General features: G+C 45.1%; 2 protein-coding genes across 2 annotated transcripts in view; one reads left to right on the top strand and one right to left on the bottom strand.

Moving 5' to 3' along the window:
- The window catches only part of KIAA0753, a 128,959-nt gene extending 113,143 nt beyond the window's left edge, over positions 1 to 15,816 (top strand). The window contains exon 16 of the mRNA XM_079954515.1: positions 15,799 to 15,816. The gene's annotated coding sequence lies outside the window, so the exon portion shown is untranslated. The remainder of the gene's footprint in view (positions 1 to 15,798) is intronic.
- LOC307204513 (C-C motif chemokine 5-like) lies at positions 5,649 to 8,307 on the bottom strand. Its single transcript, XM_079956091.1, has 3 exons — positions 8,092 to 8,307; positions 6,841 to 6,943; positions 5,649 to 5,999 (listed from the first exon to the last, which is right to left on the bottom strand). The coding sequence occupies exons 1-3, from the start codon at positions 8,168 to 8,170 to the stop codon at positions 5,891 to 5,893; spliced, it is 291 nt and encodes a 96-aa protein (XP_079812217.1). The 5' UTR covers positions 8,171 to 8,307; the 3' UTR covers positions 5,649 to 5,890.
- Positions 15,817 to 23,703: the final 7,887 nt, after the last annotated feature.

Genomic DNA, 23,703 nt, shown 5'->3' with positions numbered 1-23,703 from the left:
GGAGGACTGGGATGAGCCTTCTTCCCTTCCCATCCTCTTGAATTGATGCTTTAGAGAATGAAGCGCAAATCCCCCTTCAGTGGACATTTCCTCCTTCAGAGGGACAGCTGAGCTTTGAGAACTGTGGCCACTTTCCCCCTCTAAGGAAGCAATCCAACAGGCTATCCTAAATTATTTCAATGAGAGCAACTCTCCAGATAGAATCATAGAATTGGAGACTTGGAAGGAACCCCAAGGGTCATCTAGTCAACTCCCCCCCCCCATAGTGCAGGAATCTCTGCTAAAACATCCATGACAGATGGCCATCCAACTTCTGCTTAAAAACCAACAAAGGAGAGTCCACTACCTCCCGAGGGAGACTGTTCCTCTGTTGAACAGTTCTTACTGTCAGAAAGCTCTTCCTGATGCTTAGTTGGAATGTCTTTTCTTTTAACTTGAAGTCCTACCCTCCAGAGCAGGAGAAAACAAGCTTGTTCCCTCTTCCATGTAACAGCCCTTGAGATATTGGAAGATGGCTACCGTATCTCCTCTCAGTCTCCTCTTTTCCAAGCTAAACATACCCACTTCCCTGAACCGTTCCTCATAAGGTTTGGTTTCCACGTTTCCCATGAGATTCTGTGGAATGCTATGAAAGCCACAGTTTGTGGCGTGTGCATCACAGAACAAGCGAAACGTAAAAGAAAAGTTGCCCTCCAGATACAACAACTATACAGTGGTGCCCCACAAGACGAACGCCTCGCAAGACGGAAAACCCGCTAGACAAAAGGGTTTTCCATTTTGGAGGCGCTTCGCAAAACGAATTTCCCTATGGGCTTGCTTCGCAAGACGAAAATGTCTTGCGAGTTCCTGCGGGGTTTCCCCCCCCCCTTTTCCTAAGCCCTAAGCCGCTTATCAGCTGATCCGCTGATAAGCCGCTTATCAGCTGATCCGCTGAAAGCCGCTAAACCGCTAATAGCGCTAATCCGCTAAGCTGTCAGTGGGCTTGCTTCGCAAGACGAAAAAACCGCTATACGAAGAGCCTCACGGAACGGATTAATTTCGTCTTGCGAGGCACCACTGTACTTGGACATTGAGACCTTAGAGAAGGAGCACAGGAAGACAGGATCTTAGTAGATATATGCTGAACTCTTCTCCACCAAGAGAGTTGGAGGCTTTGGAATCGCACTGTTGACAAGTCCATGATATTTCTTAAACAGAGGTTTTATGAATTCAGGAACAGAAATCCAAAATAACTAGCTAATGCTCTAAGTAAAACAAAGAACCTGCTTTCGTATCAATTCTCTTAGATGCAAGTGGTCAATTGACACACGACCCAAGAACCATCAACAATCTCTTTGCCGAATACTACTTCAATTTATGTAAGCCTCCTAAATATGATTCATACTGCTAATGAATTGAGATCTTCCTTTGCAAATATTTCATTGGATGGATATAAAGCATTGCCTATAATGAAAAATATTTGTCTCAGCTATTGCTTAAATTTGATTTGGGGTCTCTTTTTGTAATAGCCATATCACAATCATATGCCAAAAATGCAGCAACTATTCATACTGTTTAAAAAGTCAGGTGTCACCCCTCCCACTCTCTACCAAGTGGTAGCAAGATTCCAGGGGGTTCCAGGCATTCACCCAGGGTCTGCGTTCCTTTGGAGAATTGAGACACGGCGGAGACTGTCGTAGCTTTAAGAAATATGGTTTATTCACCTATTTGCACCTTCAGTCTGCATGAAGGGAGTCAATGTCTTACAGCATGGTCCTTTCAAGACCACTGCTTGTCCCCCACAGCAGTGCAGCCCTGGAGTCAAAGTCATCTCTCCTAACCAGCCTTCAGCCAGCCTGCCCAATATGGATCCCAGTCTTTTTCCTCCCCGTCTTCCTTCCAGCACACCTTGCTCTAAAGACTCTCTTTTCCTGACACCTCAAACACACACCCCATCAGCATGGCAACCTCTGCCTGCCCAGGCCCAAGATTCCTCTTAGAGGGGTCATCAACCCCTTTTGTCATGTTAATACCTCTATTCCATGCAAGGCCCTGGCTTGGAAAGAAAGCTTAGCCTGTACATTTCCACTGGACTCCAATCTTCGCTTCAGTGCTCAAAATAATCGAAATCCTACTATTTATTAATTTCCAAGGTTTAGTCTCTCCCCCCCCAAAAAAATCTATTACAATACTAAAGTGCTGAAATTTGATCCCATAGAGATATGTGGCACAAAACAAGGGGGTTTGTTTTCTTGCCTGCTCTTTGCCCCTTTCCTGATGCCCCTTACAGATTCATTTAGAGAGAATTGTGGCCACCTTTGGTTGAAACTGTTGTGCAAGTAGTACCCCCATGACAGTGAGTAGAGAAGGAACGGTCCATGCAAATTTGTCACCTGCTTCCTCTTTGAGTGTGGTTGTGGAGAGAGGACAAGGAAGACTTACTATCACGAGCCTCATCCTGGACCTCCTTGGTGTCTTCCCCTGACAGAGAGAAATGAATGACGGCTCAATATAGGTTGCTCTCCCTTTTAACTGTCCACCACCCCATTGCTAAGGATATGGGAAATTTTGCCCTGTGGAACTTTTCATTGCTAGCCTGTGACTTGAGTGAGAATTTCTTAGGAGTGACTTTTTTGCTGAGCAACACAAAGGAGTTGTCACACGAGGTCTCACTGTGGCACCTTCTCATAGGTGAGATTGGCACTTTTGGGGGAGCCAGCATTTCAGCTCTACATTTGGAAATGCCCTTGATTTTGCCTGCTATTACCTCCTACTGAGGAGACGCAAGGCCTGTCTGAGTGGAGAGACACAGTCTGGTTCCTGCACCACTTCAGTCCTGAGGACCACTTGTTCTGGGGCTACAGAGCTGGGGGGAAGGCCCCTCTGGCTCCCTCCATCAGATGGGCAATTGACTGAAAGTTTCTCCATGTAGGGTATGAAACAAGTAATTATATTGTTATTACATTGCTGTCTTGAAATCAATCAAAAGTGGGTATAAATCTACTGAATCACAAACATGTAAGAGAAGAGAAGGGTAGACTCACATTGGCTAACAGCGGCCAGGGCAAAGGCAAGCACAAGTCGGAGGAAGGTGAGAGCAGTTGCAGAGAACTTCATGGCAGGCGGAGGTGGAGAGAGGACTCAGGGACACTTTGACTCTCAATACCTTGAGGTCCCCCCTCGTCTCCTTTTATAGGAAAATTGTCAAGGATAATTTCAAAACAGTTTCCACTCTACCCAAAAGCAAGGGAGATAGTGAGGGGTTGACGCCCAAGATAGGATGTGGACGTATCTTGAGGCCCATCATTCATGGCATATTTTGACTGACAAGGGTGTTTTCTTGGGCCAGGCCCATTTCTGGGTAAAGAGCTCAGATGTTTTCAAAGCATCAGGGAAGGGCTGAGGACCTGTGAGGGCAAACATAGGAGAACTGGAAGAAGGTCCAGAGAAAGTTCAGGCCATTTTAGGGTTATGGGTGGGTAGCAACTGAATTTGAATCCATTGATTTAAGTTGTATCCTCCAGGGAAGTAGAAAACAAGCTTGCTCCATTGCTCAGGTGACAGCCCTTCAGATATTTGAAGAAGACTCTCATGTCACCTCTCAACCTTCTTCTACAGGCTGAACATCCCCAGCTTTCCCAACCATCCCCCATAATGCTTGGTTTCCATGCCCTTAGTCATCTTGGTCACCCTTCTCTACATACCTCCCACCTTGTCAATATCCTTCTTAAACTGTGGTGCTCAGAACTCGACACAGGTGGGGATCAGGTGTGGTCTGACCAAGGCAGAATAGAGTGATAGGAAATTATACTTCTGTTGATGCAGCTTAGATTCACATTAGCCTTTTTTGAAGTTATTCAGTCCCAGACAGTTCTAGTTTCCTCCCAAAGTTACCATATTCTTCCATGTATAAGATGCCCCCATGTATAAGATGCCCCCTATTTTTGGGGAGTCCAAATTAAGAAAACACCCCTTAGCACTTCCCGTGTATAAGATGAGCCCCAATTTTAAACCTATTTTTTTTTGTTAAAAAACCTAGTTTTATACACGGAAAAATACGATATTTCCTTCTTGTTGTCAAACCTACTTGAACAAGGATTCCCGCCCCCCTCCCAAGATTTTGCGATTATTTTTATTAGTTTTCAACTACATTCCAATAATAGTCTCATTATAACAATACCAATTTATAATATAAGTATTAATACCAATCATTCAAATACTGAATTATAAAATTTAGTTAAAGTGGCTCCCACACATACTAGATTTGATGGTTTTCTTTATTTCTGCATTCCAAAATCTTATTGATTTCAATTACATTCCAGTCATAATAATAATCCCTCATACAACTGCAATATTAATAACTTCTATTCATGTTGACACATTAAATGATTTATAAAACTATAAGTGAGGAGCTCAAACTACAGTATATCCTTATTTTTCCTGTGTGTGGCAATTATTCTGTCCATGTTGTTTCTTCCTGTCCTTGTAAGATATTATGTCTTTCTTTCCCCCTGGTTGTTGCTGTTATCCCTCATGCCTTGGGTGAAACTGATATCCCATTGCTGTTCCAGAAATTTCTCCATCGCTCCATCTGCAACTTTAACAACAACTGCAAAAGTCACTCTATCCCAGTAAATATTACCTGTTGTCACCATTTTTCCTCAGCTTGGAAAGAGAGCGGTCTGTTGAACTGCAGATGACTCAGTAAAGAACCTTATCAGTTCCTTGGCAGTTCACAGACTCCTTTCATCCTCCCTTCCAACTAAAGATATATGAGCAATTATACTTCCAATTAAATTAAAATCCAAGCCCTCTTAGCGTTATTCAGTTCACTTCATAAATAATAGAAGATGGGGAAGAGTCAGCTCTAAGTTTCCATCATAAACCTTTTGCAAAATAGAGCTTCCCTCCCTTTTCCCTTTTTTTTTTTACACACATGGTTCCATTTGATGTCATATTCCATATTTATAATCCAATTTCTTCCATCCCCGCTTGTACAAATATAATCTGAACTAACATTCAGAGGAGGGTTGCCGAATCATAAATGTAGAGAAGAAAACTTTAAATAAAGAAACCGTAGGCTCCCCTCCCCTGTCTTTTGCACCGAATGAAGTCTTATCTCAAGTACAAATCTTAAAGTCCTTGCAGTTGGTTTGCTCCGCAGTTTGTGATCTCATCTCTTCTAGCACACACCTGTACTTTACTCCAATTAAGCTCTAATTAACAGGAGAACCTCTGCTTCTTACTGATGGCGTTGTTTTCAGCAGGCGAAGTGCTGAACCCCAGGAAAGTGCTGGGAACCCTGGAGTCTCTCACTGCTCAGAAATTGGGGTGCATGTCACAACATAAAATTATAATGGGGAAAATTCCTTGCCCAAAATGTATATATTTGGCAAAATTGTGTACAAATGTGGATACACCAGGGGAAATATATGTGGAAATTCATGTGGGTTTTAGCACAGGCTTTTAAAAGAAAAATTGATGCAGTAATATAGAAAATGGAACTTCCAAGTTGGAAAGAATGAGAAACTCAGAGAAACCCAATGAGCCGCTTTTTCTTGCCTCCTCCCCTCTCCCCAATTAAGCTACAGAATGAAGCTGAACCCTTGAGAGCGGGATGGGGGGGGGGAGGGACGAAGCAGAATGAACCAGTCTGAGGCCCAGAAGGATTCCATTTTTGCCCTGATATTTATTCACATGAAAGGTCTTTGTGACAATGCTTTACAGAAAGAACCTCTGGGCTATCTCACTTCCCTTGTGGAAAACAATAATACAAAAACACACAACTGCTTAAAATATGCTGACATAAATAAATTAAAATACATTATAATAAAGTGCAACTGTCACATGGGTGGGTGTGGGTGGCTGTGCATGTTCTGCACATGGCAAGGCTTTCGTGCACTTGGTTTCCTCATTCCTTGCTGGGTGTTGTCGATGTCTGGGAGAGACTTTGGATACGTTGCTGGGTCCATGCGGCACTGGGGTCTGCACACTGCCGCCTATTTGCTTTTGTGGTAAATCTGCAAAGAGAGAAATGCCTGTTTAGTGCCCAGCCAGCCAGAGCGTCAGAAGCTCTGCACTGTCTACACTGACTGGCAGCAGTGGCTCTGTGAAGTTTTGGGAAGGACTGATGCGGGTGGTGCTGTGGGTTAAACCACAGAGCCTAGAACTTGCTGATCAGAAGGTCGGCGGTTCGAATCCCCGCGACGGGGTGAACTCCCATTGCTTGGTCCCTGCTCCTGCCGACCCAACAGTTCAAAAGCACGTCAAAGTGCAAGTAGATAAATAGGTACCACTCCGGTGGGAAGGTAAACGGCGTTTCCGTGCGCTGCTCTGGTTCGCCAGAAGCGGCTTAGTCATGCTGGTCGCATGACCCAGAAGCTGTACGCCAGCTCCCTCAGCCAATAAAACGAGATGAGCGCCGCAACCCCAGAGTCGGTCATGACTAGACCTAATGGTCAGTGGTCCCCTTACCTTTATATCCCAGCCCCACCTGGGACTGTACCTGGGACCATCTATAGGCAAACAGGTGCTCTGTCCCAGAGCTACATGGAGAAAGGCATCCCGGCTTTGGCCTGGGGGTGGGGAAGAGGAGGGCACCCCTGGCATTCACCCTCCAGAGCCTCTCCCTCCCCTGGGAAGCTGTTGACTCGCTCTCCCACCTGCACCTCCTCAGAGTTAGGGTCAGGGGCTCAGCCTTCCCTAAGGCCACCAGGTCACTTCCAGGACGGAGAGGCGATTCCCTGAAGCCCCCTGATCTGGTATGGAATTGCAAAGGGGCTTTGGCCTCTGCAGCTATTGCTAATAGTTTGTAGCTTGGCTGATCACACATGAATTGTTTTCAGAGTTTTTCATACTTACACGACAGCTGGCAGGGAGCACTTGCTGCTTGCATAGTCATAGGACGCCAGGAGTCTGAGTGGTATGGGTTTCATAACGTATTTCTTACAGCAGTAGCCTGAGTCTGTGGGAGAGAAGAGCGGAAGGGAGTGAACAAATGACTTCTGCTTCCTGCAGTCTTGATTTGACTCCACAGGGGACTGGACCTGAGACCTTCTGAATTCAAGGCAGTTGCTCTGTCATTGAGCTTCTTCCCCCAAAGTAAGATTCTAGTCCCAAGGATTCTGAATCAAGGACTGTTATTAAATATAGGAAGCTACTTTATACCAAGTCAGACCACTGGTCCATCTAAGCCAATATTGTCTACACAGACTGGCAGCAGCAGCTCTTCAGGATTTCATGCAGGGGATGTTACCAGCCTAACCTAGAGATGCGGCAAGGGATTGAACAGGAGACCTGCATTCAAAGCAGATGCTCTGGCACTGAGTTACTGTCCTTTCCCTAAAACTATCCACAGTCATGAGTGCTGAAATCTTAGAGGGCTAATTTCATAGGCACATAAGAAGCTACCTTTCAGCAAGTCAACCCATCTAGTTTACTATGGTCTGCTATGACTGGCAGTGGCTCAGTGTGGTGTCAGATGTGGGGCATTCCCAGCCCTACCTGGAGATGCCGGGGAGTGAACCTGGGACTCTCTCTCTGGCCAACAGAGGTGCCTTGGGGAGGGTTGCAGTGGGGCCCTGCTCTCCTCCCAAGCAAACCCTTTGGGAGGGGACCATCCCTCCTTCACTGTGCTCCCCCTAAAGAATATAAGAGGAGCCGTACTATCCTCCATGAATTGAACTAATGCTCTTCTAAAGTCCTCCATTTTGGTGGCCATCATTGGCTCCAGTGGGAAGGAGTTCCATAAGAACATCTGAAGTGCCTTGCTGCTTCAGGCCAGTAGCCCATCTAGTCCAGCATCCTCTTCTCACAATGGCCAACCAGATGCCCCAATAGGAAGCCCACAAGTGGGACCTGAGCACACTCCCTTCCCATGGGTTCCATCAACTTGTCTCCAGAAGTGTTGCTGTCTCCAGCCACAGAGGTAGAGCGTAGCCACCATGGCTGGTGGCCACCAATAGCCCTCTCTGGTTTGGCCCAGCTCCTGCAGCAGCAGGAGCAGCCAGGAGTGCAGGACAGCCTTGGAATAAGATGGTGGTGCAGACTGTGGTCCCCAAGGCTTGAGATGCCTTTGGCAGTGATGCTGTGAAGAAGGAAAGGGGGACTTACCTAAATGAGCCTGAGCCTGGGAGAAGAGGAGGGCGGTGATGGTCAGCAGGAAAGCAAAGGCAGCAATGAAGCTCTTCATTTTTGCTTGTGGAATGGAAGAGGAGGCTTGTTGCTCAAAGCTGAGGGTGCAGAAGCAGTCAATGTCCAAGCTCTCGGTTGCTCCAGAATGAGCTCCATGAGTTTTCCCCTCCTCTCTTTATACAGGCAAATGGGGGTTCCTTGGAAGGCGAATCACTCAGGAGTGACGAAATCCCAGCCCCAATTTTGCTTACTCTGGAGAAGGATCCAAATTAGCCATCGGGGGAGGGAAGAGGAAGTGAAAACGAGATTCTGCAATCCCCTGCTGGTCCTGCAGGTGGCTGGATCTGGTCAGGAAGAGAAGGCAAGGAAGTGTTTGCTGTTTCGGTCCCAACAGGAAAGTTTTCAGCACCAGATCTCAGAGGGGTGAGAACAAGCACAGCAATCTGTGGAACATTTCCAAGAGGGAGGCAGCAGTAGGGGCTTTTTTGTCCTTGCAGATGCACAATAAATAACAGCACACTGAGAAGATTTTCTGCTAGGGGTTATAGGGACAGAAATTCCAAAGAAGATAGTTAAGTTATTTATGTATATAACTTCAGCAGCAAGGATTCTCCCCACCCCGAAATTGAAGGATGAAGAGGTTTCCACTAAAGAAGCATGAATACAGAAAGTGATGGACTGAATTATCAAAGTTACCAGCTAAAATAAGGGAACTTAATGATGGTTGTTTCATTGAAGAATGGAAACCTTTTTCGGATTCTTTAAATAAATATTATAGTATCAGAAACCCGTGAGCAAGATCTGAATTATAAGCAACAGAAATAATTAGAAATTATTGTATCTTCCTAACCTAACCTTGACCTAGGACGATAGGTCAAGAATTAGTGAAAGGGAAATGTAAATTATTTATGTATGCGATAAACATGTCAAGAATTTTAATAGCTCAAAATTGGAAGTCTGGAGAAATGCCAACCAAAGAACAATGACAAGAAAAACTGATGGATTATGCAGAGTTAGCAAAGTTAACAAACTACATGAAAAAGACAGCAGTGACTTTAAAAATGAATAGGAACCTTTTACAATCTATCTGCAGAAACAACAAAAAGAAATGGACTCATTGGCAGAATTTGAATAAACCATCACCACTTTATTGAATTTAAATATGGAGGATAACAATGTAACAAGATTTAATACAGTGGTACCTCGGGTTAAGTACTTAATTTGTTCCGGAGGTCCATTCTTAACCTGAAACTGTTCTTAACCTGAAGCACCACTTTAGCTAATGGGGCCTCCTTCTGCTGCCGCACCGCTGGAGCTCAATTTCTGTTCTCATCCTGAAGCAAAGTTCTTAACCCGAGGTACTATTTCTGGGTTAGGGGAGTCTGTAACCTGAAGCGTATGTAACCTGAGGTACCACTGTAATGTACATACATGCAGAATACAACAAATAATGTAACAACCCAGAAGGGGAAGATGAGGGAAGTCAGGGGGAGGGGGACTTGGGGAATCATATTTTTCTTTTTTCTTGAGATAATGTTATAGTGATGACTATAAAATTGTAAAACTGAATATATATATGTGTGTGTGTGTGTGTGTGTGTGTGTATTATTGTATCGTGATTATAATATAAGAGAGAGAAAGTAGGGTGCAGCATGGGAAGTTGATAAAACAAAAGAAAAAAATATTATGTATTGGAATTATATGTGAAATTTGTGGAAATTTAATAAATTTCATTTTTTTAAAAAAGAAATAGCAGTGCATTGTTAAACTATGGAACTCACTTCTGTAGGAGGCAGTGATGGTTGTCAACTTGGATGGCTTTAAAAGAGAACTGACAAATTCATGGAGGAAAGGGCTATTGAGTGCTACTAGCCATGATGGCTACGCTCCTCCTCCACAGTTGGAGGCAGTGATGTTTCTGAACACCAGTTGCTGGAAACCACAGGAGGGAAGAGAGGTCTTGCACTCAGGTCCTGCTTGCGGGTTTCCCACAGACATCTGGTTAGCCACAACAAGAACAGGATGCTGGACCAGATGGGTTTTTGGCTAATCCAGCAGGGATCTTCTTAGCTTCTTAAATCCAGCAAGGGCTGCTCAGGAGAAGCAAGGTGTGTGTGTGTGTGTGTGTGTGTGTGTGTGTGTGTGTGTGTGTGACTTCATTTCTGCAAGCAGAATTGGATTAGGAAGAGGAACTGCCCACCTTAAGCACCTTAAGCCAGTGGCCACCCGATTCTGCCCCCAATACCCAGCCAGCAGCCAACATGGGTGGACATATTAATACTTTACTATCCCTTTGGAGCTGTACTGGATCTTTGTCTTTTTGTCCTTCCAGGCTGAGACGCCCATAGCTGAGAGTGCTGAGAATTATTTCCCTCTCCAAAACAGACATGAAATGTAAATGTGTTTTTTTGCAAGGACATCTGGCCAAGGGCTGATTCCCCCAACCCCTTGTTCCAACTCTGCTCTTAAATTTCTCTGCATCCTTGGCTGGGTTCATACATGGCTTCTCTGGAAGACCCTCAGAATGAGTTGCAGATGGTCCAGGAACAGTGCCAGCGGGTGTGTGTGTGTGTGTGTGCGCGCGCGCGTGCGTAAGATGGTCTAGGATTCCACTGACAGGCAATTTGCTGCTTTCCCAGGTCAAGATTTATGATGCACCCTTCCTTCTCCTTCTGCCTCTGCAGGGTTGTGTGTTTACACTGTGAGGGTTGTGTGCTTGTGCAAAGGGCAGCATCAGCGCCTTGTGCGTCACTGTGCACAGCTTGGCTGCAGGCCCAAGACATCTGTGGAACTCAATCAAGTTCCCCAGAAAACTGATTGAGACAAAATCTGCTAAGATTAGCAAAGCTTCTACTTTCAATACTGTCAGAGGACCCTGCAAGCACAGCCCTGGCACCAGCAGGGTGACTCAGCTCGTGCAGTTCAGACGAAACCTTTGGGTGGCCTTCCTGTTAACTCGTGTGGGTGCTGTGCAAGGGACCCTGCTGAGCCCAAGGCAGAGAGGCTCTAGAAGTCCCCACAGTGACAAGAAACCTTGGGGTGGGGGAGAGATTTGATGCATTTTGCATTTAAGGTGAACCTACCTCCTGTGCAAAACAATTTGCCAACTGTCATTTGAAAGTTGCACTTCTCTGAATTTCGCAATGCAGTTCACCAGCCAATCATGTGCCCAAAAATGTGTATATTAAGGATATGTTTACATTAAGAATGCATTGAATTATTGAAAACAGCATGCAAAAATGCATTATATCGGGGGGAAATTGCTTTGCAGAAACAGGTATATTAGGCCAAATGAGGCAGACATAAAGATGTTTATATGGGGAGAAATTTGTACCCAACATGCAGCTTCATAGGATGTCCACGAGTTCTAGTGTTATGGGAAAGGGAATACAGTAACACTTTTCTCTATACACTTTTTCATGCCAGGCAAAACAATTTAAGCTTAAACCATGTTGCCTCTTGCTCGCCTTTTCTCTAAATTAAAGGTAAAGGTAAAGGGACCCCTGACCATTAGGTCCAGTCGTGGCCAACTCTGGGGTTGCGGCGCTCATCTTGCTTTACTGTCCGAGGGAGCCGGCGTACAGCTTCTGGGTCATGTGGCCAGCATGACTAAGCCACTTCTGGCGAACCAGAGCAGCGCACGGAAACACTGTTTACCTTCCCGCTGGAGTGCTACCTATTTATCTACTTGCACTTTGATGTGCTTTCGAATTGCTAGGTTGGCAGGAGCAGGGACCGAGCAACGGGAGCTCACCCCGTCGTTGGAATTCTAACCGCTGACCTTCTGATCGGCAAGGGAACAAAGGAAAGGGAATCTGTGCAAGATGACAAATGAGTGGGGGGGGGCCTCCCTCAACCCACAAATAGTTAGAAAGGCAAAGCCAGAGTGGAGAATTTTGGCAGTGATGTGAGCAAGAACAAGCAGCAAGCTGGAGAGAGAGTCGGGGTAATGATTGCTTTCTGTTTGAAGAGGGTTGCCATGTTTCAAAAAGTGAAAATCCGAACAGAAAAGTTGTTTGAGCTTTTCTGCGGGGGGAAGGGGCAAAGTTGTCAAGCTTTTCTTAGTTTAGCAACATCCCAAAGAAATTGGATGTCTTTGAGTTATTCCTGAGGGAAATTGGCAAGAACGACACTGCCGGCATGGGCTGTCATACGTCTAGATTTCCCCAGATGTTCCGATTTCCATGTGGACACTGCTTGCAGCTGCAGTATTCTGGTTATGAGTCAGAAGAACCCCTGGAACAGCACATGGGGAGGTAGTGTTGTCTGGCAAGCAGAAATATCTGCACTGATAGAATGGTACCCTTGGCACAACACTGAATCTCAACCACTACCATTTCCAGAGGTTGTAGCAGGCAGTGGAGGTTTCCTTGGAGGTTTTTAAGCAGAGGCTGAATGGTCGTTTGTCAGGGATTCCTTAGCTGTAATTCCTGTGTTGCCTGGGCCGGGGCTAGATGACCTTAGGGTCCCTTCCAATTCTATGAAATGAAAAAACAAATGAGCTCTTTTCACTTTCCCCATGCCATGCATCATTTCATAAATTTCCATCATGTCTCCTCTTGCCACCTTTTCTCTCAACTAAAAAGTCCCAAACACTAATGTCTTCCCCACAATAGGCCTCCTCCCACTGTGAGGACAGGATGCTGGACTAGGTGGGCAAATGGCCCAATCCAGGAAGTTCTCCTTATGTCCTTATGGAAACCAGAGGAAGGGAGAGTATTCTTGGGCTCAGCTCCTGTTTGAGGGTTTCCTGTTGGGGTACCAGGCAAAACATTTCCTCAGTAACCAGCAGGCCTTTGGCCTTTAACTATCAGTGGCCTTCTAGAAGTGGGCAGGACGTCTTGAATGTCTTTCTTTCTCCTCTTAGTTTTAATGTATCTATGTAGGACTTTTATATGCCTGTTGTCTTTGTCAGCAGAGACATCACCTTGCCAACAAAGGTCCATATAGTTAAAGCTATGGTTTTCCCAGTAGTGATGTATGGAAGTGAGAGCTGGACCATAAAGAAGGCTGATCGCCGAAGAATTGATGCTTATGAATTATGGTGCTGGAGGAGACTCTTGAGAGTCCCACGGACTGCTAGAAGATCAAACCTATCCATTCTTCAGGAAATCAGCCCTGAGTGCTCACAGGAAGGACAGATCATGAAGCTTCCATGGCCACCTCATGAGAAGAGAAGACTCCCTGGAAAAGACCCTGATGTTGGGAAAGATGGAGGGCACAAGGAGAAAAGGACGACAGAGGACAAGATGGTTGGATAGTGTCCTCAAAGCTACCAGCATGAGTTTGACCAAACTGCGGGAGGCAGTGGAAGACAGGAGTGCCTGGCATGCTCTGGTCCATGGGGTCACGAAGATTCGGACACAACTAAACGACTAAACAACAACATGTAGGACTTTTGGTCTGTTTGGTTGGTTGTAGGTGACTTTGGGTTGCCATGGGGAAGAAGATAAATTGAACAAATTCAATGAATGAATGAATGAATGAATGAATGAATGAATGATCTTGATTGGCCACTGTGAGAAGAGGATGCTAGACTAGAAGGGCCATTGGCCTGATCCAGCCCAGCTCTTCTTTTGGTGCTGGACTAGATGGGCCATTCATTGGCCTGATCTGGCAGGAATCATCCTATATTCTCATGTTCTATGGTTCATTCCAGAAGGAAGAAATGTTTTCCTCCCTTTTCCTTAAAAGAGGAAAAGCTTTGACTCTACTGTCCATCAGCCTGTCTTAACACGTCCTGATTTTGGAGTGAGAGAGGTGCAGACACCAGGGTGGGGTGTGTTCCAGTCCATGTTGTGGTTGTTCCTGGGTGCTCAGCAGAGGATGTACAGTGGCACCTCGGGTTAAGTACTTAATTCGTTCCGGAGGTCTGTTCTTAGCCTGAAGCTGTTCTTAACCTGAAGCACCACTTTAGCTTATGGGGCCTCCTGCTGCCGCCGTGCAGGAGCACGATTTCTGTTCTCACCCTGAAGCAAAGTTCTTAACCTGAAGCACTATTTCTGGGTTAGCAGAGTCTGTAACCTGAAGCATATGTAACCTGAAGCGTATGTAACCCGAGGTACCACGGTATGTTCCCCACTTAGAAGAAGAAGAAGAAGAGTTTGGATTTGATATCCCGCCTTTCACTCCCTTTAAGGAGTCTCAAAGCGGCTAACATTCTCCTTTCCCTTCCTCCCCCACAACAAACACTGTGAGGTGAGTGGGGCTGAGAGACTTCAAAGAAATGTGACTGGCCCAAGGTCACCCAGCAGCTGCATATGGAGGAGTGGAGACACGAACCCGGTTCCCCAGATTACGAGACTACCGCTCTTAACCACTACACCACACTTATTCCTCTTTCTTCAATCAAGAAATAGATTATGGGAACTGGGGACTCCCTCACTCTCGCCAGGTTATCTGCTGTCTCCCTTTACAGACATGTAGGATTATTGTTTACTCATTTTATTTTTTGCATTTATATCTCACCCTTTTCTCTCCAAGGATCTCAATGTGGCATTCATGGTTCTCCCTGATCTTCCTTTAATCCCCACAACAACCTGAGAGGTAGGTTAGGCTGAGAGCCGGTGCCTGGCCCCCAAGGTCACCCTGAGTGAGAGTTTCATGGCTGAGGGAGGATTTGAACCCTGTTCTCTCCCAGCAAATAGCCCGGTACATTAACCACTACCCCTCAGCTATGGTATTTTAGCTCAGTCATCGAATTCAGATCTGTAACAAAGCAGCTCCCCAACCCCTGCACATAAAATGATGTTGCTGAGGCTGGTGGAAGTTGCAAGCCACAACATTTAAACAGCACCAGATTGCAGTTGGGGGGTGAGAGGGAGACATAAACCACAGCTGTATAAATAGATGAAGCTCTGGGTCTCTTCTAGATAAGTTGCGGGGTGGTTAGATGGTGTTACATCAAGCAGATGTTATCCCACTTGCTGCAGCATCTTTTCCCGGCACTTTCTTTATCACATAAACAAAAAAAACCCAAACCACTTGGGGGTGTTAAGGAAAAAATCTAGGTGCGAGGCTGCTCAGTCACCCAGCTCGTCAGGCAGAGCCCACAGGTCCCTGCGGAATAAAGGAAGGATTCCAGCCACCAACAGCAAATAGCTGTAGACCAAAGTTTATTGCGCAATAGGTTCAAAGAGCAAATCTGAACCCCGAGGATGGGGTGACAAAGACTTTTAAAACTTTCCCACCATATCCCAGAATACAGTTCGTACAGCATCATTGCTACATCACTGACATATCACAAAAGGGGGGGGGTTAACCTTGGCAAACATGTCCAGACAAGTCCTTGGTACAAGATTAGCAGAAGCAGACATGGCAGGGCAAGACTCAGGTATAAGATTAGCATATAGACAAATATGTCTTAAGTACCCACCACCCAAAAGTACAATAGAAGTTCCTTTGCATGTCTGGAGCCTGAGGCGAGTCAGGTGATGAGATTTGGCTTCCCTTGGCTAACAATGAGCCCAGCAATTGTCACCTCTGGGAACTTCCTGGAGTCCTTTTTCATGGGGAAAATAGCTTTGGAATGGAGGAAACTGGGAAAGGAGATGATTTTATATTATTTTTTTAAGCTAGGTAACTTCCCTGAGCTGTCAAGTCGAAGAAGAAGAAGAAGAAGAAGAAGAAGAAGAAGAAGAAGAAGAAGAAGAAGAAGAAGAAGAAGAAGAAGAAGAGGAGGAGGAGGAGGAGGAGGAGGAAGAGGAGGAGGAGGAGGAGGAGGAGTTTGGATTTGATATCCTGCCTTTCACTCCCTTTAAGGAGTCTCAAAGCGGCTAACATTCTCCTTTCCCTTCCTCCTCCACAACAAACACTCTGTGAGGTGAGTGGGGCTGAGAGACTTCAGAGAAGTGTGACTGGCCCAAGGTCACCCAGCAGCTGCATGTGGAGGAGCGGAGATGTGAACCCGGTTCCCCAGATTACGAGACTACCGCCCTTAACCACTACACCACACTGGCTGCCTTGCATGCACAAGATCCCAGGACTAAACTCCAGCAACATCTGCAGGCATGGCTGGGAATGTTTCCACTTGAACCCAGGACAGTTGCTGCCAGTTTGTGCAGACATTACTGAGCTAGATGAACCAAAGGTCTTCCTCTGTCTCTGTACTAAAACAGTTTACTAAGTTCTTATGCTCTTTGCCTATTAGTTATGTGCAAAAATAAACCAATGCACTCTGGTTTCTCTTCAGATCGTATAAATCTTTCGCCTTTTACAAAAGGCATTACATTGGAAACATTTGTGATTTGGTATGGGTCCAAATAGGTCGAGCCAAAAAGTTATTCAGTAGACACTGAATCCAGCTGACTGCCTGTTTCATTGGACTTTGACAAACAGCAAGAGTTTGAAATGGATTCAGCAGGGTGTTGTGCTTAATTATTTCCCCACAAGTGTCATTGCAGTTTTTAAGCTTGATCCGGGGAGAAACATAAACAAACAAGGAATTTCATGATCACCCTCTTGCAAGCCAAGTTGGGGTTGGAGTGGCGTAAGTCTGGTTTAGTAGAAATCACAGGCAGGGGTTTGTAGCACTGAACTGAGTGGAAGTGACACACTCTGTGTCAACTTTCCACTCCATTGGTCCACCTGAGAAGGCTAAAAAACACAGAGGCCCGCCAATCTCAAAATGGTGGCCGAGATGGGCATAATCAGATGGTAGTAAATGGTTTTTAATACTCTCTTGGGAGCAAGTCTCCTGATATGCTATATCTGGAACTTTTACAGAGATGGCAAACCTGTGTCACATGCTCAATTTCAAGAACCCCTTGGAGACGTTCCATATAAATGGATTCAGCCTTGTAAAAGATCCCAGTTTGGAGCTTTACTTCTGGTCAAAGACCAGGCCGTGGGCCTCTGTCTCCCTCTGAAGAGCAGATGGTTCAGCCCAGGGCCACAGAAAAAAGGCACAATATCAAAAATTGACCACATTCTTGTGATGCTTATGCCTAGCTCCGATAAGGGCTTGAGGCATTTCTGGGAACATGATGTTAGAGATGAAACTGCCATTGAGCGGGGCAAGATTTAGAGCTCTGTGGCTTTTGAAACCACTTCCGCCAAAGTGAAAAGAAAGTGTTTTGAAAGTGTTTCACCACTTGGCATAGGAAACGCCCCACCCCCCATGCGTGTTGGATGAAATCAATACATTGGCTGATCCCATTTTCTAGAGAAATTGGAGTTTGTTGGGTTCACATGTCCACCATGTATGATGGTTTTCCCCCTAGAGAAAACTCGTTTTGGATAATAGCATTCAGAGTAATTGAGCAAATAACAAAACAGAAAGTCTTCCTTAGCTCTTTCAATTTTTGATTACTCAACCCAAATTTATTGCATATGAATTTGGGTTTTTTCCTCTCTCTCTCTCTTTTGTAAAATTGACTGTGGTTGCATCTTTGGACATGCATTTTTTAAAGAAATAAATGTTATTACGGTTTATAGAGAAAAATACAAAGCTTAATATATTTTCCCTTTTCTTAACCAAACTAATATTTTTATGGGGGAGGGATAGAGAAGAGGGAAAAAAGAAATAAAAAAAGAATAGAAAAGAGGAAGATAGAAAAATAAGATACAGAAAGTAAAGAACTACCGATTCTTCATCTGGCTGCTATATAAAAACAATATACACTTTGTCCAATCCAATATAACACCCAGCAAAGCTACATTCTATATACAAATAATATCTTCAATCCAGATATCATTATTTCTTTTTCTTTTTCACGCACTGATTTGTTAAAGGGCAGGCAAAGACAGATTTGGGATCTTGTTCTCCTGGAGAAATTGACTTGGTAGTTTAACTACCATATTTTTCGATCTATAAGATGCACTCCCCCCTCCTAAAAAGTAAGGGGAAATGTGTGTGCGTCTTATGGAGCGAATGCAGGCTGCACAGCTTTCACTGAAGCCAGGAGAGCAAGAGGGATCGGTGCACACCGATCCCTCTTGCTCTCCTGGCTTCAGGGATAGCCTCCCGAAGACTCCTGAGCGCAGCGGGAGCGCTCCTGCTGTGCTCAGGAGCCTTCGTGTTGCTTTCGCTGAAGCCAGGAGAGCAAGAGGGATAGGTGCACACCGATCCCTCTTGCTCTCCTGGCTTCGCTTTGCTGGAGAGGTGCTGCGCAGCGCCCCTTCAGTGAAGCGGGAGGAGAAATGGAAGGGGCTCCATTTCTCCTGCCGCTTCGCTGGAGAGGCGCTGAGCAGAGAGGAAGAGAATATATTTTTTGTGTGTTCTCCTCCTCTAAAACTAGATGTGTCTTATGGTCGGGTGCATCTAATAGAGCGAAAAATACGGTATGCACTGCATGAAGGACTTCCTTTTATCTGCTCTGAATCTCCCAACATTCAGTTGCATCAAATGTCCATGAAGTAGATTTGTTTCACCCATTTTAGAAGCAACCCTAGAACTTTTACTCATGTCTGAACAGTGTTCTATTTTGGGGAGGGGAGGGTCAGGAGGAGAGTTGCAAATCCAAATCTGTGATGAAAGCTTTCGTCGAGTCACCCTACCAACCATTCGGTGACAAAAAAATGCAGCTTTGACGTGCCCTTTCTGGCAAATGGCCTTCAGACTAAGGAGTTTGATCCTCTGGGCAAACCAGCTTTTGCACATGGAAAATGTGAGTCAGGCCATGACAGGAAGGTGAGAGTTCATCCTGATTTGCTTGCACAAAGTTTACACAGACGTTAAAAGCATAAGACGAGTCTGCAGGATCAGGCCCATCTCATCCAGCATTCTGTCCTCACCAACCACATGCGCCAATGGGAAACTGGCAAGCAGGATCCAAGTACAAGGCCCTCTCCCTTCCTGTGGTTTCCAGCAACAGGTATTCAGAAGCATTGCTGCCCCTGACTCTGAAGGCAGGGCACAGCCATCATGGATGGTAGCCATCAATAGCCCCCTCTTCCATTATTTCCTCGACCAGATGATCTCTGGTCTTTGTTGAGCCTTGGTTCTGCTTGTCTGCCTTGGACACAGCCTTCTTTTTTCTTTATTTATACTTTTCAAATTTATGTATTTCACTAATTTTACAATCATTTTAACATTTCAAGGTTTGACTTCCTTCCCCCTCTTTCTGCGGTTCCTTAAATGTATTTTTTAAATATCTTCTAAATATCTTCTGCATATCCAAATTCATTTAATTATCTACTTTAAATGTATACTCTTATGAAACTGCAGGTTGTTGCAATAATCCTGCCAATGTTTTTATCTGTTTGCAATTTATCTGTAAATATTCAATAAACCATTTCCACTCTTTCATAAAAAGTTTGTTATCTTGATTTCTTATTCTTCCAGTAAGTTTCACCATTTCTGCATGTTACATAAGTTTTTGTATCCATACTTCCTTTGCTGGGATTTCTGCTCCTTTCCATTTTGGGGCGAGTAGCATTCTTGCTGCTGTAGTCGCGTACATAAATAAATTTCTATATTCTTTAGGTAGTTCTGGCTCTATAATTCCCAAAAGAACTGGGCCCAAGGGCAGACGCCCAAGTGAATGTGGACCCACTCAAAGAGCGGGAGTGGAGGGCACTCAGGGCATCATGCCTGAGCCCCCCAGCAGGGCCAAACCTGGTCCTGGAACAGGACAGGATTGGTTCCTCCTGGGAACTGCTCCACCATAGAATCATAGAATTGTAGCACTGGAAAGGTTATCCACACAGGTAATGTAATCCAAGCCCCTGCAATGCAGGAGCCACAGGCCATGTTCAGATGTGTTTCCTCTCCTGGGCTACGTGGTGTGGCTGAGGCAAGGAGGCCTCCACAGGGCTCAGTGGTGGCTAGACCAAGACTGCTGAAATATACTCAGAGTGGATTTCATGCTCTTTATTCACCTCATAGTAGTGAGAAAGAATGGAAGTTCCCCCAGAATGTCTGCTTTATATACATTATTTACACAATGGGCCCCACGTGATTGGCTAATTCTGGGATTCTCCTGCAGGCCAATCAGCTTGCGGATTCACTTCCACCTCGAGCTGGATTGGGTGGCTCCTGTGGACCAATCAGACTGCGGGATTCTGGGTCCTATTGTTCTAGGACCAATCAGACTGCTGCATTCTGGATCCTATTGTTCTAGGACCAATCAGACTGCTGCATTTTGGATCCCATTCAACTCAGTACATAACAACTGCCATTGCTCCTCTTGTGCTGACTGGACAAATCTTGGCTCTGCAAAGGAAACCAAAGGGGGGTTTCTTGGTACTCTTTAGAACCGGATAAGCGAGAAGAGGAAGTTTTGCCACAATCAGAAGAGGAAGGGTGTAAGACTAGCTCTCTCGCAGGTTCCCTTCTTCGCTGAGCACCTGCTGTCCTAATCATCCTTGCACAGAGAAAGCATCAGAGGGGCTCTCTCCCCCTCCCAATTCTCCACAATCAGTGGCAGCGATGCAACACATGAGTTTGCAAAATCAACTGATTTAACATTGGCCTCTCTGAACTTTGTCGGGAATGCACCATGTTTGAATAAGCAAAAACATACTGCTTTCGCATGAGATGTCCAGATGATCCTCAAGAGAGGAAAACCAACAAGCCAAAGAGGATGGTTTTGGTTATCGCTTATAATGAGGATCAGGCAGGCATGAGACTCTTGCTTCCAGAGGTCAGTTGGGTTGACTCCAGCAACACTCTGGGAGTTTCAAAGTGCCCCTTCAACCTGCGGGGGGGGGGGGGACAAACAGAGGTAACTTACACACATTTTATGGGCATTTTTTAACCAACCCATGCAGTTTCATGCACACTTTACACAAGCGTGTGGATTTTTGGCCACATTCCTTGGCTGCCGAAGTGCACTGCAAAATTGCTTCAAGAGACACAAATTAAACAGAGTCACCTCTGTTTAAACCCACAGAAACCTGGGGGTTCCCAAGCACCTCCTTACAAAATGCCCCTTCAACCTGTTGGGGGGACATAAACAGAGGTAACTTTCACACATGTTATTAAACACACCAAGTTAAACACAAACTTGTAAAAAACAGAAAAATAGAAAAATAAAAACAATTAAAAAAAACTAAAAAAAAACCCACAACAAACCTTCCCATAACTTATCTTTCATTTGCTTGTTTCCTTGACCTCCTCACACCTCCCTTTTTTGTATTCTAGTTTGGTTAGCTATTTCAACAAATCCTTTCTATCCTTCCCAATTTTTATCCTATAATTTATCTTAATATAATGTAACTTTCTTTCCTCTTTTCATCCATTAACAGTCTATTTTTACTTAGTCCTTTATAATATTTCTGCTAAAGCCACATAACTTCATTCCAGCCTCCTTCTAACATTCCTTAATTTTACAATGTTTCTGTAAGTAAACTTTAAATTTCTTCCAATCTTCTTCCACCGACTCTACTCCCTGCTCTCGGATTCTGCCAGTTCCATGTAGTCTCGGATTCCGCCAGTTCCATGTAGTCCATCACCTTCATCTGCCATTTTTCCCGGGTGGGTAGATCTTGTGTCTTCCAGTACTTTGCAGTAAGTATTCTTGCTGCTGTTGTAGCATACATAAAGAAAGTTCTATCCTTCTTTGGCACCAATTGGCCGACCATGCCCAGGAGAAAGGCCTCTGGTTTCTTCAGAAAAGTATATTTAAATACCTTTTTCATTTCATTATAGATCATTTCCCAGAAAGTCTTAATCCTTGGGCATGTCCACCAAAGGTGAAAGAATGTACCTTCAGACTCTTTACATTTCCAGCATTTATTATCGGGCAAATGATAAATTTTTGCAAGCTTGACTGGTGTCATGTACCACCTGTATATCATTTTCATTATATTCTCTCTTAAGGCATTGCATGCCGTGAACTTCATACCTGTGGTCCATAACTGTTCCCAGTCAGCCATCATAATATTATATCCAACATTTTGTGCCCATTTAATCATAGCTGATTTCACCATTTCATCCTGAGTGTTCCATTTCAACAACGTTGTACATTCTTGACAAGTTCTTACTTTTGGGATCTAACAGTTCTATTTCCAATTTTGATTTTTCCACCTGGAAGCCAATTTTTTGCAAATGACATTTCCTTCCTAGCTTGTCCTCTATCACACACACACACACACACACACACACACACACACACCAGTGATCTTGATCTGGATCCCAGCAGGAGATGAGAGGAGGGGGCTTTAACCTTTTGTTTCCTGCTGTGGCCATGACTCCAGGGTGAGATCTCGGTAAATCTCACAAGATCTCACCTGAAGCTGCTGCTTCTGCTGCCAGCACCACTTCTCTGCCAGTGGAAGAGGCAGCAGAGCAGGTGGGGCATCCACGAAGGTGCCACCTCTTGGGCTTCTGCCACCTGAGGCAGTGGCCTCATCCTGCCCCATGGGTTGGCCGGCTCTGATCAAATAGCAGAATTTCTCTAGAAATTACAAGATAGCTATGAATTGTGGCTAATGTTTAAATGCCATCAGTAGGAAGGCACAGGAGGTTGTGTGTATGTTCATCTTTCTGCAGCCTTAGATGATCTTAAACAGATCACAGGGGTATGAAATTCCAAGGAATCAAATAAATGCATTTATGAATTACTCGGAAGGCCGTGCTGAGAATGTTAATGGGGAAATGGTGACTATTCTCTTGATAGCAGCTAACATGTCAGTTTCGATGTACTGGGGACAATGAGAAATTTGGCAGAGCAGTCCATGTTAATGTTTGAGGTTCAGCAAAGGGCAACGGAAATGATCAAGAGAAGAGAGCAAATGTTGCTGTGTTCAGGACTTTTTAGAGCATGGTAGACAAACTAAGGCCCAGGGGCCAGATCCAGCCCAATCGCCTTCTCAATCCAGCCTGTGGACGGTCGGGGAATCAGCGTGTTTTTACATGAGTAGAATGTGTCCTTTTATTTAAAATCCATCTCTGGGTTATTTGTGGGGCATAGGAATTTGTTCATTTTTTTTCTCCCCAGAATATAGTCTGGCCCCCCACAAGGCCTGAGGGACAGTGGGCTGGCCCCCTGCTGAAAAGGTTTGCTGACCCCTGTTTTAGTTCAAAAGCACAAAGTGCAAGTAGATAAATAGGTACCGCTCTGGCGGGAAGGTAAACGGCATTTTCGTGCGCTGCTTTGGTTCGCCAGAAGCGGCTTAGTGATGCTGGCCACATGACCCAGAAGCTGTACGCCGGCTCCCTCAGCCAATAAAGCAAGATGAGCGCCACAACCCCAGAGTCGGTCACGACTGGACCTAATGGTCAGGGGTCCCTTTACCTTTGAGAAAGGCAACAAGATAGAAGTTTATGAAATGATGTGTAGTATGGAGAAAGTGGATAGAGAAAAGTTTTCCTCCTGCTCGGCTAGAACTCGTGGACAGCCAATGAAGCTGAACGTTGGAAGACTCAGAACAAGCAAAGCAAAAGTCCTTCTTCACACAGTGCATAGTTAGACTATGGAACTCCCTCTCACAGGAGGCAGTAATGGCCACCAACTTGGAAGGCTTTAGAAGAAGACTGGAGAAATTCATGGAGGAGGAGAGGGCTATTGATGACTACTAGGCACGGAGGCAGCCATGATTCCGAATACCAGTTGCTGGAAACCACAGGAAGGAAGAGAAGGGGCTCTTGTGCTCAAATCCTGCTTGCTGGTTTCCCACAGGCCACTAGTTGGCCACTGCGAGCAAAGG

The sequence above is a fragment of the Podarcis cretensis genome, assembly GCF_951804945.1.
Source record: "Podarcis cretensis genome assembly, chromosome: 15".
NCBI lineage: Eukaryota > Metazoa > Chordata > Lepidosauria > Squamata > Lacertidae > Podarcis > Podarcis cretensis.
The sequence above is the reverse complement of the archived record's forward strand: the minus strand, read 5'-3'. Positions and strand labels throughout refer to the sequence as shown.